This window comes from Mesocricetus auratus, unplaced genomic scaffold, assembly GCF_017639785.1.
Source record: "Mesocricetus auratus isolate SY011 unplaced genomic scaffold, BCM_Maur_2.0 Super-Scaffold_100026, whole genome shotgun sequence".
NCBI classification, from domain to species: Eukaryota; Metazoa; Chordata; class Mammalia; order Rodentia; family Cricetidae; genus Mesocricetus; species Mesocricetus auratus.
In genome coordinates, this window is record NW_024429207.1 from 8,075,090 (window position 1) to 8,089,703 (window position 14,614).

Here is a 14,614-nt window from a genome sequence, read left to right on the forward strand (position 1 = left end):
CCACATTCATTGCCAAAACAGTATCCACCTAGTGGCCCTGCTTTCCGCTTTTTCTGATGGCGCCGAGTGGCTGCTGCACAAATATTTCCTAACAGATTGAATGGTTCAAGGATTGAATGGAGGGATGTCGGAGACAGGAGCTTGACTGACATTATAAAGCAATCGCCGCATAAAAAGATGTTAGTATGCATTTGGGAGGAGCATAATTTATTTGCTCTAGTTGGGAACGCCCTGACAAGGAGGAAGGGATAGCTGTCTGAAATCTTTTGGCCAGACGCGCAAACGTGCAGGATCGAGGTCAAAGAGAGCTTCGCTTGAGGCATCGGGCCCCCTCTCTGTCCCCAGCTCAGCCCCAGGCTAAACCCTCGATCTATAAATACAACAGCCCACAAGCGGCAGAGACACGATGTTCCTTCGGCTCGCTGGGACAGATAACATGAATTTGCCCTTTAAACGTCCCAAGCTGCAGGCACAGCCCCCCAACCCAGCCCTAGCTCCCGGAAGTGTCTTCGCCCCCAATGCCCTCTGCAAAGGAGGGGGATGGAGAGGGGCTGTCCAGACACCTGCCCAGCCAATGCGCGCTGCGCGCTTGCCGGGGTCCCTCCTCCTCTCGCGAGACGCAGAGCCGGGGATATAAGGAGGGCTGCGGTCAGGCGGGCGGCCCCTTAGCGTCGCGCAGGGACGGAGACCAGGTGGCGGTGCCTGCCTGGGCGTAGGCAAGAGCGAGAGAGCGGCTCCTTGCAGGCTGTGTGCGCCCGGCTGTCAGCATGGGGGATCAGGCTTTGAGCTTCTTGAAGGACTTCCTGGCAGGTGGCATCGCCGCCGCCGTCTCCAAGACCGCGGTTGCCCCGATCGAGAGGGTCAAACTGCTGCTGCAGGTAAGGGACAGCTGGTGGCACGGGCGGCGAGGATGCGGGCGGGGTGCGGCGGGGCGCAGGGATGCGGGCGGGGCGCGGGGATGCTGCGGCGTGGGCGCGCGCGCGCGCTGCGCTGCGGCAAATCTGTGCTAGGCCCCAAGCCCGGGGCCTACATGAAGGGGAAGGTGCCCTCTACGCAGTTACAGGTCCCGCGTCAGTGACAGATTCCTGGTGTCGGGTGGCACCCGCGTTGGGGTGTCTATATATGGAAACCCACCCGAAGCTGGTCTACCTCGAGCCAGATCCTGCGCCTGGTCCTGCAGCGGCACTCCACCCAAGGCCTCTTAGGCCGGCCTCCCCCTTTGGCTGCATCCTTTGCACCTTCTTATCTGCACCCACCTTTTACAATAGAAGCACCAGATTAATCATTGACTGGGCATCACCCTGTGTCGCGTGCACTGCGCTACGGCCCGGCATTGATTTCATTCATCTTTTATTACCTCTGCAAGACATGACTTCTTTGCCCGTATTTCACGGATGGAGGCGCTGAGGCAGAAATTCTGGTGTAATTTTCGGGAGAAATTCAGGTCGCCTTAGCCACCCTGTCCCCATGTCATTTTCTCCCTATCTGGTTATCAAAGGGCATCGTCATCATCTGATTCATCCCAAAGGCAGAAGCTATTCGCTGGGGAATAGCCATTTGGGAGTCCAAATGATCAACAACAGAACCCTGCGACAGATTGCCACAGCAGTATTACCTCAGTAATCGATTACCTGGAAATCCTGCTTGAAAATTTTCAGGCTCTAAAGCCTGGTGAGCTTGTTCACATCAGAACGCCCACTGCTCAGACAGCCTGGCCTCAAGGGATATTAGAGAGAAACTGCAGGCTTGTCATGGGCTCTTTATCCATTTATATTTCCCATAAGTCTGCAGAGAAAATTCGATGAATAAATAAACTCAGTTACTTTTTTACATTTTTCCCCCTCAAATGCCCTGATATTGAATAACATTTGGATTGTTTTTAGTTTAGACAAACAACTGACCTTTATTGACGTTTCCTTGATACTGTTTACTTTTGATACATTAAAAAAATAAAGTTCTCTTTTGTCATTGAAGAGGAATGGTAGTGCACATCTGAAATCCTAGCATTTGGGAGGCTAGCCTGGGCTACATTGGATGATCCTGTCTTTAAATAAAAACAAGAAAAATGAACAGGAAATTGTGGGAGTGCAAACCATTTTTTTTCTCCTGTCTTCCCTTCACCCTGTCTATCCTCTGTCACCCACCCTTCCCTGCCCCCAATTAGGTCCAGCATGCCAGCAAACAGATCAGTGTAGAGAAACAGTACAAGGGCATCATCGATTGTGTCGTGAGAATCCCCAAGGAGCAGGGCTTTCTGTCCTTCTGGAGGGGAAACCTGGCCAATGTGATCCGGTACTTCCCCACTCAAGCTCTCAACTTCGCCTTCAAGGACAAGTACAAGCAGATCTTCTTGGGGGGCGTGGATCGGCACAAGCAGTTCTGGCGCTACTTCGCCGGCAACCTGGCTTCCGGTGGGGCAGCTGGTGCCACCTCCCTCTGCTTTGTCTACCCGCTGGACTTTGCTAGAACCAGGCTGGCTGCCGACGTGGGCAAGGGATCTGCCCAGCGTGAGTTCAGTGGGCTGGGCGACTGTCTCAGCAAGATCTTCAAGTCTGATGGTGTGAAGGGTCTCTACCAGGGTTTCAGTGTCTCCGTCCAAGGCATCATCATCTACAGAGCTGCCTACTTCGGAGTCTATGACACTGCCAAGGGTGAGAGAGGGACTTTGAGGTGAAAGATGTGGGGAGGGGGTATGGAGGGAGGGTTCTTATGACCTTTAGTCCCCTCAAAGACCTTTGTGTTGGGTGCCTTTCCTGTCTCTGAGCTGAGTTGTGAGGAGGTGATGTGATATAGTTTGGGTAAATCAATAACCAAAGGAATCTCTGTGTCCTCTACTGGTAATCCTGTGGCTTTAAGCTACTCAGAGAGTATAGGGCTATCCCAACACAGCTGTCCAGTTGAACTAGAAGGGAACACCTTATCAGCAGAGCTGTAGCTTCCCCTGCTTTAAGGGAAGGCAGCAGCCAACTTTGGTTGGCTACCTGGTTTTGTGGAAAGGGTTCCTTGGGAGGAGCGAGTTCTTATGGAAGGGTAGCATATGGAGTTGGGTCAGTAGCCGTGTCTTTCTCCCTCCACCTGCTTTTTTCCTTTTATGTTTTTAACCAAGCTGATGAGAAAAACACCTGATAGCCATTTGCTTCTTGGCTCTGCACACAGGGATGCTGCCAGACCCCAAGAATGTGCACATTATTGTGAGCTGGATGATCGCCCAGAGTGTGACGGCGGTTGCGGGGCTGGTGTCCTATCCGTTTGACACTGTCCGTCGTAGGATGATGATGCAGTCTGGCCGGAAAGGGGGTAAGCATGGCATGAAGTCTGCTGATGTGAGCCTTAGGCTTTACCCCGGAGAGCGCTCTTAAGTGCCAAGAGACCGAGTTTTTCTAAACTGAATGGCAGAATTACTCAATAAGGGTTTAGGAAATCAAGACTATAATTTCCCCTTTAGCTTTCCCTTCAGGGAATTTTTTTTCCCCTTTTTACTGAAGAGATTGTAAGAACATAAAAAAATATTTAAAGTTGGCCCTGGGTATCTAGCATTACATTGCTTTTTCTACAGCCTGGGTGTATAAGCAAGGCAAAGTTATTGTTATAGTTATTGGAAGTGTTGAACAAGAGAGAGAATGCCTTAGCAGTCTGCTTTGATAGTTTTAGCTTCCATAGGTAAAAAGCATGAAACTGCCATTCTTAAAGTTAAAAACAAACACACACACCAAATGCGAGGGAATTTTGTATTAACCCGAGTCACACCTTTTACTTTCTCTTGCATAATCTTGGGCAGTGTAATCTGAGACCAGGGCCAGTTTGTTCATCCGTAAAGTCATCCACAGATTTTTAACACTCCTTCCCCACATTGCCATCCAGTTTTAGTCTGATAGTGTGTGCATTGGTTAACTGCTCCAGTTTTTACTTAACTGATCTTGGGTTTGAGGAATAGGGATTCTAGAGATAGCCTAACAGTTATGCAAGGGAGATGTTGCATAGGCTAGGGCTTAGGGACCTATAATAACATGTGGTGCATGCAGGTCTTTGAGAAGAAAGGAGCCCTTACCCACATTTGTCTCCACAGCTGATATTATGTACACGGGGACAATCGACTGCTGGAAGAAGATTGCAAAAGATGAAGGAGCCAAAGCTTTCTTCAAAGGTGCCTGGTCCAATGTACTGAGAGGCATGGGTGGTGCTTTTGTATTGGTGTTGTATGATGAGATCAAAAAGTATGTCTAAAGTAATTAAAACTCAAGTTCACTGGTTCACAGTGGACTTGGCTCACAAGTTCACAGATCCATTGTGTGGTTTAACAGACTATTCTTAAGGAAATAAAGAGACAGATCTTGGATAAAACCAGACCATAAGGAATACCTCAGAAAAATGCTTCATTGAGTATTCATTAAACCACAAATGTATTTTGTATTTATTTTACATTTAGATTCCCACAGCAAACAGAAGATAGCTTATCATACTTGTTTAATTAATTAACTGAAGAACTGAGAATGAAAGAAGTAACCAAATGTGAATCATTAATAAAGACTACTCAATACACTTTATCTCCCTGAACTCATTAACCGCTAACAGATAAAAAAGCACTAACGCATATTTTCTAGCAGGATGCATTTGTCAGTTACTGCCTCCTCTCTCTATGCATGCCCTATGCTGAACACATGTTATAGCTGTCTTTCAAACACAAGCAGGTCATGGGCTAGCTTCCCACACTATTGCAGAAGGCTTGGAAGTGGTAACATGAACAGAGCTTCCATGGTCGCAGTCTTTAGGGACTCCAAGCCTAAGCTTTGCAATCATAGAGATAGGAATTTTGCATGCTTAGAAGTGCTGTTTTCTTAGCTCCTGCACAGACTCCTTTTTCCTAGAAATTTCCAACAAGTCGACAGTCTTCACTGAAGAACAGTTGTCTTAGTTTGGGCTAGATGACAAAGTGCCACGTGCTGACTGGTTCATAAAACAACAAACATATTCCTCACTGTTCAGAAGCTTCAGAGTTCATGAGGATCAACTCTGGTGACAGTCACCTGACTGCCAGAACCTTCTTGGTGGGAAGAGATGGAGAGAGCTCTCTGGAGTCCCCTTGGAAGGATATTAATCACAGTGACAAAGGTTCCATGCTGTGATTTAATTTCTTCCGAAGGACTTGTCTCCTAATACTGTCATCTTGAGGGTTAGGGGTTGAATTCCAGGGATGGGGGCACATCCAACATTCACTTCTTGGTATCAGTTATCCACCTAGTATTTAATGCCTGGGAGGCTCTGTCCTGAAGCATGAGTAGGGGGGAAGATAAAATGGTATTGTTAGAGGCGGATCTCTGTGAGTTCGAGGCCAGGCTGGACCGATAGCCTCCAAAACAATACAGAGAAACCCTGTCTCGTAAAAACCAAAAAAAAAAAAAAAAAAAAAAGGTATTGTTAGACCATTTGATACAGTAAACCTTGATTAGGAATAAACAGAAGTAGGGAGTGAGGCGGGGAAGGGCAATGATAGGAGAGGACCTTGAAAGAAAGTAACTAGATTTAGGTATACAAAGTATCTCCTTGTACTTTCTGTAACAACTTAAGAACTAGGAGCAACACCTGTCCGTACTTGACTTTTCAGAGATCTGTGAGCAAGAGAGAAACAGAAATTTCAAGGTGGGACAACAGTGGAGGAATGGTTTGAGTTAAAAGCACTTAGTGCTGTTGTTGAGAGCCTGGACTTGGTTCCTAGCACCCACATGGAGACTCCCAGCTGTCTGCATCCCCAGTTGCAGGAGTCATGTGCTCCCTTGGTCTCCCCAGGTCCTAGGCATACAAGTGTTGCACAAACAGGCATGCAGGCAAAACAAACAAAACAAACAAGAAAATCGTTGTTTGTTTGAAATTTCAAGTGGGAAAACGGGTGCTTCTGGACCAGGAAAAGAGCAGTTAATACAGTCCCAATTTGTGGCCAGTCTGCAGGAAAAGACCACAGATTAGGGGCAAAACTTGGAAAGAAGGCAAATGTCTGCTTTGTGTAGTTCTTGATAAAGAGCTTTGGGTTGTGCTATCCAGGCCTCTAGGTGAAACACTAGCTGTCTTGTTTTTGCCAGAGCAACCATGTGATAGGGGTGCGTGTGTGTGCGCGCGCACGTGCACACACCATTATCCAGAGTTACTTCTGATTTCAGGCTAGATGTCAAGATGAATGGAAAAGTCTAAAAAACTGAGATGTCAATCTTGTCTCCTAAGGAGCAAATAGTGCTGCTAGAGGCCTTCCAGATACATTACCTTGCATTCTAGAAGTTATGTCTTTGACAGATAAAAGCACAGGCTACTAGGAAAAATACCTTTGCATTGCACAGCTAAAACTAGGGCTGTCCCTTGCAATATTTCCAAATTTAAGGACTTAGACTAACAGACCATGAAATGTCATTGGGGACTGACTACAGTGAACAAAGAGTAGGTCATCACAGTCCAACCAGGAGCCAGATTGTTTTCTAGTCCCCGCCCCGGCCCCCTCCCCACGCAGTGAGGAGGAGCAGAGTGGAGGAATTGGCTGCGTGTTAAACTGCACATCATCTGCAGTATGCACATGACCTAGTTGCGGGCTTCCTCCTGCCTGCCGAGGTTCAATCCAGTACTCTTTGCCTAAGTCCTGCTGAGATGGTTCCACTGTAGCTACTCCACTCAACAGGAATTCCTAGAATGACACCAATGACAGAAGAACGTGTGACCAGGCAGGGAGGGCAGGCAGACAGGAGCCCCATGCTGTCCAACACGTCACTGTACACAGCTCTCAAGATCTGGGAAAAGGAGTCACATTAAGGTGAACAGCTGAGACCCATGCCAGACTCTAAAAACCCACCTCTGGGCATTTCTTAGTCCCGAAGTCATAACTCTAGACAAACTAGACTTACCTCCTGTGAGATAACCCATGTTAACTCTAGAGGGAGATGCTTGCTGCCAAACCTGAAGACCTGGTTTAATCCCTGGGACTCACATGATAGGAGAAAACTGGCTCCTAGAGGTTGTCCTTGGATTTAATCATATGTGCACTATGGCACATGTGTCATACCTCCAAAATAAAAGAAAAAAATTAAACCGCAGAGATGCCCACAGCCTCAAAAGTCTTCATAATGGATTCAAACCACAGGTACTGGCACTGGAAAGATTGCTCAGTGGTTAAGGGCACTTACTGCTCTTCCAGGACCCCAATTCATTCTGTTTCAAACACCCATGTCTTGCAACTTACAAGCACCTGTAACTTTAGCTTTAGGGGATCCCCAGGCAACCCTGCATGCGTGTGGTACACTGGGCAAACACACAGGAATAGATAACAAATCTTCACAAAAGACATCCCAACGTAAATCATCAGGGGCAAAAGCAAGAGAATGAACTGAAGTAATCGTCACCAAAGCAAAGTTACTTATTACTTTAAAGGATCAAAAAAAAAAAAAAAGATGCCAAATACATCGGTTCAAAAATAATGCGAAAGAGAGAGAAAAGGCTTTGGCATCTGTACTGGCTGATTTCATGTCAATTTGACACAAGTTAGAGTCATCAGAGAGCCTCGGTTGAGAAAATGCCTTCAAAAGACAACGGCTGTGGGCAAGCCTATAGGACAGTGCTTCTCAACCCTCCCATGTACATGACCTAGTTGTGCTGACCCTTTAATACAGTACTTCATGTTGTGCTGCCTCCGGCCATAACATTATTTTGTTGTTACTTCATAACTGTAACTTTGCTACTGTTATGAATTGTAATTAAATATCTGATCTGCAACACCTGTGGGGGTCAAGACTCACAGGTTGAGAACCACTGATATGGGTGTTTTTTTCTTTCTTTTCTCCTCTTAGTGATTAATGGGGGAGGGCCCAGCACATTGAGGGTGATGCCATCCCTGGACTGGTGGCCCTGTTTTTTTGTTTTTTGTTTTAAAGAAACCAGGCTGAGCCAGCCATGAACAGCAAGCCAGTAGCAATCCCCCCTCCATGCCTTCTGCATCAGCTCCGTCTCCAGGATCCTGCCCTGCCTGAGTTCCTGTCCTGACTTCCAATCGTGATGAACTGCGATGTGGAAGCATAGTCTGAATAAGCCCTAACCCTCCCCAAGCCGCTTTGGTCATGGTGTTTCCTCACAGGAATAGTTGAATTCCGTCTGGCAGTAAGGAGGTGAGCCAGGTGCGGCGGTGTGAGTGAAAACGGCTTCCATAGAAACATGCACGTGCTTGAATGCTCCGTCCCTGTTTGGGGAAGGGTTAGGGTAGGCATGGTGGTTTTAAAAGCCAATTCCAGGCCCATCTCTCTGTCTCCAACTTGTGGGTAAGATGTAAGCTCTCAGCTAAGGTTTCAGTGCCATGCCTGCCTGCCTGCCGCCTGCCATGAAGATCATGGACTAGCACTGTAAGTAAACCCTAAATTAAATTCTTTTACCTTGGTCACGGTGTGTCCTCACAACAACAGAACAGTGACTAAGACACTAGGTACTCTGGTTTCCGTTCTACCAGTGATAAAATACTTTGAGTTAAAGTAACTATGGGTGGAAAGGATTTTACAGCCTAGCACTGAGGGAAATCAAGGCAGAGACACAAAGCAGGAAACTGAAAGCAGCTTTGTTTGCTGGACAGTTACCTCCAACTAGGTTGGGAACTCACAGCTGTGGCTGGCCCACACTTAGCTTTCCCACGTAGCCCAGTACCACCTGCCCTGGGGATGGGGCCACCCACAGTGGGCTGAACCTTCCTACATCAATTGACAAGACAATCCCCATACCATGCCCACAGGCCAGTGTGGTCTAAATTCCCCACTTTGGATTCTTTCCTCAAACGGCTTTAGGCCATGTCAAGTTGACAGCTATCCAGAACGGGTTTTTGAAATCATAGGGAATTGTGGGAGGAGCGGGGAGATACTCATCCCACACACCCTTGCCTAGTGCCACTACTGGACAAGGCAGTACACGAACATTTGTTGTCACAGACAACCAAGCTGGCTCCCATGGAAGAAGACAGGGTATGTTAGCTCTCTGTCACAGGGACACAATTCCTGACAGAAACAACTTGGGGTGAATTGGCTTAGGGTTTTCTAGGTTATCAGTCCCCCGTGGACAGGATGTGGTGGAGTCAAATAATCACATGGCAACCAGGAAGCAGGAACTATTGGAAGAGGCTGGGAAGACATGGCTCATAGGCCATGTCTCAGGGATACACATCCTCCAATCACTCACTGATACCTTACACCACCTCCCAGAGCTGCCATCCTGTTTGGAGTCTATCAAGGAATTGATTTAGAGCCCCTGCAATCTGTCTCCAGAAACAGCAGCATAGACAGAAAATGCACTTGTCTAGTCTGGGTGTTTCTCAGTCCAATCAAGTTCTAGGACTATTACAAGAGAAAGACAATGAGAATCTGGCGTGACAACTTCAGAATACAGTTGGCCCCTAGAGGGATAGAATAAAAGAGAGTGACCTGTGGCTTCATATACGTGTCAGTACACACAGTCCAGGAGTACATGCTTACATTGGCTGGATGTACGTGTCAGTAAAGACAGACAATCCAGGAGGGCTTGCTCACATTGGCTAGATGTATGTGTCAGTACAGACACAGTCCAGGAGTGCCAGCTTACATTGGGCCCTCAGAAAAGCAATGTACCATGAAGACGGCTGAAAGAGCACTACAGACAGAAGGACCAGTGTGAAATCAAATCAGATTCAACAGAGTAGGAAAATACAGGAGGGCAGCTAGGGCATCAGGTATGGACATTTCCCCCACCTCGAGTAAAGAAAAACCAACACACATTTGAAGATGGGCTGGTAAAAGTAGAGGGGATAGCAAGTGTTAACTAGGGCTACTGACTCCATCCATCGTCCTTCTAATTTTATCATTTGAGCACTCATGCCGTGCTCAGCCCTGAATACAAACAAGGATGGCGTCTGCCCTATCAGATTGCTTTCTGGGAGGTGGTCCTTCGGGAGCTCTCATAGTGAACAGATGTTAGTAAGTACTGGCAGAGGCAGGAGGCATAAATGGCCTAATGGGCAGTTTCAGACTCAGCAGGACAAAAGGCTAGAGGCTGTGAGATAGACTATTCTGTGTCCTGGAAGTAGCTCTGAAAGACAGCATTGGGATCCAGCAAGACGACTTGGTGGGTAAAAGCACTTGCCATGTATGATGGTGTTCAGTCCCCAGAACCCACTCAGGTAGAGGAGAACCGACTCCACAGAATTGTCCTCTGACCTCCATACACATTCCAGAGGCCACAGATCATGCAAAAGTGATAGCTTTAAAAATATACATTTGTGGGAATCACTGATTTCTGAAGAATTTCTGTTTCATAGTCATTTTTTCCTTTCTTTTTTAAATTTAAATTAGAAACAAGCTTGCTTCTCATGTCAATCCCAGCTCCCTCTCCCTTCCCTCCACCAGGCCCCCCAGTCCCCAACCCAATCCCCACTCTGTTCCCCAGGGAGGGTGAGGCCCTCCATGGGGGTGTCCATAGTATGTCATTTCATCCAGGACAGGGCCTAGGCCCTCCACCATTCGTCCAGGGTGAGAGCATCCCTCATTGTGGGATGGGCACCCAAAGTCTATTTGTACGCCAGGGATAAATGCTACCCAAGGCCCCATAGGTTGCCTAGGCCTCCTCACTGACACCCACAATTCAGGGTGTCTGGATCAGTCCCGTGCTGGCTTCCTAGCCATCAGTCTGGGGCTTTTCTTTTCTTTTTTTCTTTTTGACAAGTGTGTAATTAGGAATTATGCTGGTTCAGTAAGTGGTGGTTTGTAGGTTCTCCCCTAAAAACCATGACTTCGGTAGCATGGAGTAGTGAGCTACGTTTCCAGTCCGGGTGGCGTCTACCTCTTGTTGAAGGGTTACTGCTAAGGTAAGCGTGACACTGCTGCCCCCTTCTGTTTCCGTGCCACTCTTGTCACTGTTGTGGCTCACGGGCTTCCTGGCTGGAGAGGAATGTGGGTTGCCTACTTCCTTTGCAAACTTGCATGCTCCTTCGGGTACCATGAAAGAGAGTCCCCACGGAAGACTCGCTTTCATGTCAGTTCCAGCTCAGGAGCCTCTAGGCCCGGTGTGCATGGTGTTCAATCAATGGTTGAAGGATTGAACACCATGCACATCAGTTGCATGGCGTTTTCAGCAATAGAGATTACTGTCAACCTCTAGGGGAAAACCTAAAAACCATTTCTGTATTTAAAAACCAAAACTGCCTGCCGTAATACAGGCCACTCTGTGCTATGCACCCCTCACCTGTGCAGAGAAAGAGTTTATGCACCTGTGGGAGCCATGGAGAGAGTTCTTCCTGTGGCTCCAGTTGGTCTGAGACAAGATCCCTCAGCATATAGCACAAGCTGGCCTGGACCTCACTGTAGTTGAGGATGACTTTGAACTTGAGCTCTCTGCCTGTTGGGCTTAGGGGCTGGGAAGGTGCTCAACCACCTGAGCCCAATGGCAGCAGCAAACCTGCTTTAAAAAAAAGTAAAACTTAAAGCGACACAACAACAGCAACGCTCAGTCAAGCTCTAAAGAATGTCCGTTATACTGAAGCGTAACAATTTTATAAAATGAGTCAAATCATATGGTTCAAAGAAATGCTGGTCAGGTGTGTCATGTTAAAGAAACTTCACAAAGAAATATCACAAAAATATTAACTGCCAACTTCATTCTAATAGTCATATATGGTTCACAGGAATTTTCATTCTAATTCTAAAAATATTAAGAAAACAGAATAAAAATTTGGTTCTCTTTAAATCTTTTATTTCTTTTTAACTAGGCCAAGCTAGTTTTTCATGCCTAAAATATGACAGACGTTTTTAAAGAAAGATGGCTTAAAAGTTTCTTGATAATCTTTATTCATGAAAATAAGCAACTCAGCCATTAGCAGTATGTACACTCTCTATGATGGTATACAGTAATTTACATTAAGACTTTGGCATTCAAAATGATAGTTTTTGATTGCTAACTAAGGTAAAATTTCTTCTTAAGCTTTACGTTAACCTTAATACTCTGGAGTTGCTGCATGGATCTGGAGGTGAGAAGCTGACCTATCACGATCGCCTTTCAAAGCCTTCTGAGGCTTGGATTGAACACCGCTGCATGACTTTATGTTACAAGCAAACCACGAATCATTAACTGGAATAGCTCTCAGGAGCAGTTTTTAATAGAGACTGAAAAAACTAGGGGAGAAAGAGGTAGTAGTTATGCCTTAAGAAAAAAATCTAATAGCTTGAATCTTTTACCAAATCTTACTAGAAAAGGAGATAGCATTTGACAGAGATGAAAACTGTTCTCAATAAGATCTGGCCACTAGTCATAGACCAGCATACTTTCTACTGCAGATGCAGATCTTCAGAGTATGTGCAGTGAGGACAAGCCAGCCGACTGTACCACAGCCCTAGCCCACTTGTGTTTATTATGTTGGTGAAGTTGAAGAGATTCGTGTATTCATGACACCTCCACTATAAATGCCTCCTAAATCCTAACCTTACCTTAAAGTACTTTGACTTACATCAGTGAATTCTAAGTTTGTAATTCCTACCCATGTACTTATAGTCATCATGTATATGCATCTACAATAATATTGTAAATTGTTTTTAAAGATGGTTGCTCTTTGCTTGAAGTTGAATCTGTTATCAGTAATACTTAGACAAACTTCTTTCCAATAGTAAAACCTAAGGCATAAATTAGCTTTTAAAATCAAAGTACAGCTTTATCTATGAAACTTGGAGACCAAATAAAATGTACTTATAGGCAAATGCCACTGTGAACATAAAAGATTTTACACATAAACATTTTTACCTCAAAAATCTGTCTTAAAAAGTGATTAATTCGCTATAGGGCAAATGCCAAAATGCTGCGTTTTGCTGTTACACAAACGTTAAAAGTTCAGAGTTAAAAAACTAAGACAAAAATAAAACCTTTGTTTATACAGCTGAAGGTTATACAAAGCAGGTTGAAAATCTTGTTCATTAGAACACAGAAACACATTGTCAAAGAATGTTACAGCCCCCAGAAAGCATTAGAAAACCCTCAATCGTGCTGTGTTTGTACGTGTGTGGTATATGCACACTCACTCTGTGTGTGTGTGTGTGTGTGGTGTATGTGCTCAGCAATTGTTTTAGCCTCATCCTCGCCAACCTTTGCTGCTCTATCTGAAACACAATCCACTGAAGTTAAGATCACAATGTATGACCTGGCATTTGGTGCGGTGCAGCCGGCCTTCCTGTTAATGACGGTGAAGCGGGCATGGCGCACGTGCTACAGCGCTGGAGCACTGAAAGCAGACAGAGCTGGGGAAATCCTTATTTTAAGAAAAACGTCTGATTGAGTATCAAAATTATCTGTATGTCCTAAAGGTATACTAACAAGAGCAGTAATGAAAAAGTCACAACAAATAATTGTCACCGTATGTTCCATAAAATAACAGCCTATATGTTGACAGAAAAATATTTCAGTTTCCATCATCAACTATATTGCACCCATGTGTCATGTGTCCCTAGCAATTCCATCAGCATAAACAGGCCTTTAAATGTGAGACTGGTAAAAACAGTGCTTCAAGGATTCAGCCAAACCAAAACCAAGCAAATCCACTGATATTTAAGGCAAATATTTAGCTTTAACAAATGTGTGATTAGTTTCTTTCTTGTTTATTGGTTTCTCTAAAGCATTTCTTCCTTACTCTAAGCCTTCTATTAATACAATGAATACACAATGACAGCACGCGTACTAAGTGTATCATTTCAAACACTACTCTAACATACCCTGGGATTTGCTTCTTGGCTCTTCTGGCTGGGAATAGTGCTCACTGATCTAACAGATAATTGTTTTTGTTTACTATGCAAACCAGTCACCTTTTCCCTCAGAGTCCTTGAGTATTTTACATGACTGAAACAGGAGCTCCTAGAGTGAACCCGGATTCATTCAATGTGAAATGGTGTGGAGTGGATAATCAAACTCTTACAAGAAGCACCTTTGGTGAAGCAAGAACTGCACCAGTGCAAGCTGCTCACCTCCTCACCAAATCACAGTCAGCTCATCCATGAAAACAATGTCAAGATTTTCTTCATAAGGAATGTAACAATCACACAGTCAAGTGTAATGTGTGATGACGCACATTACAGACATTCTAAAGCAATGGAAGCCCGAGGCACCTATGTTCATGCTTACAATAACTGAAAACAACAGAGTAAAAACAGAGTGGGTGTCTTGGGTCAACATGGATTATCAGCACTGCTGTTTTGTCAGCATCATAAGTGAATTTCTATAGAGAAAATATTCATGCATAACACCTTTCTCTATTAAATACACATATAGCTCCTATAAATATGCTACCATATGAAACACTGATTTTACATAAAAGTGTGTTTTGGTAACAATTTTGTAGTGATTAACAATAAATTATACTCATTGTATAAATTGTTGAAAAAGGTATTACAGATGTTTACAAAGAATTACAGTAATACATAAAAATACATTGTTAAAATAGGATGAACAATGTATACCATAAAAAAAAGGCTTTACAACCAAGCAGTACGAACGTTTGGGGGTTTCGGTCTTAGCAAAAAACCACTGGACGTGTCCAACACTGATCGATCAGTCTTACAACTGAGACCACTCGTTGCACTGGATGTCCTGGAAGCTCCTG

At 45.2% G+C, this 14,614-nt stretch overlaps 2 protein-coding genes across 4 annotated transcripts in view; one reads left to right on the top strand and one right to left on the bottom strand.

The window, feature by feature from the left end:
- Positions 1-644: 644 nt before the first annotated feature.
- On the top strand, positions 645-4,544 carry Slc25a4 (solute carrier family 25 member 4). Its single transcript, XM_005066669.4, has 4 exons — positions 645-878; positions 2,165-2,651; positions 3,157-3,297; positions 4,067-4,544. Exons 1-4 carry the CDS (start codon positions 768-770, stop codon positions 4,222-4,224), a joined length of 897 nt encoding a protein of 298 aa, XP_005066726.2. The 5' UTR covers positions 645-767; the 3' UTR covers positions 4,225-4,544.
- A 7,261-nt stretch (positions 4,545-11,805) lies between these two features.
- Positions 11,806-14,614, bottom strand: part of Cfap97 (cilia and flagella associated protein 97) — a 34,727-nt gene continuing 31,918 nt past the window's right edge. For all 3 annotated transcript variants that reach the window (XM_040731940.1, XM_013110863.3, XM_013110864.3), the window contains exon 5: positions 11,806-14,611. In XM_040731940.1, the coding sequence (XP_040587874.1) occupies positions 14,487-14,611 (125 nt within the window). In that variant the 3' untranslated portion in view covers positions 11,806-14,486. The remainder of the gene's footprint in view (positions 14,612-14,614) is intronic.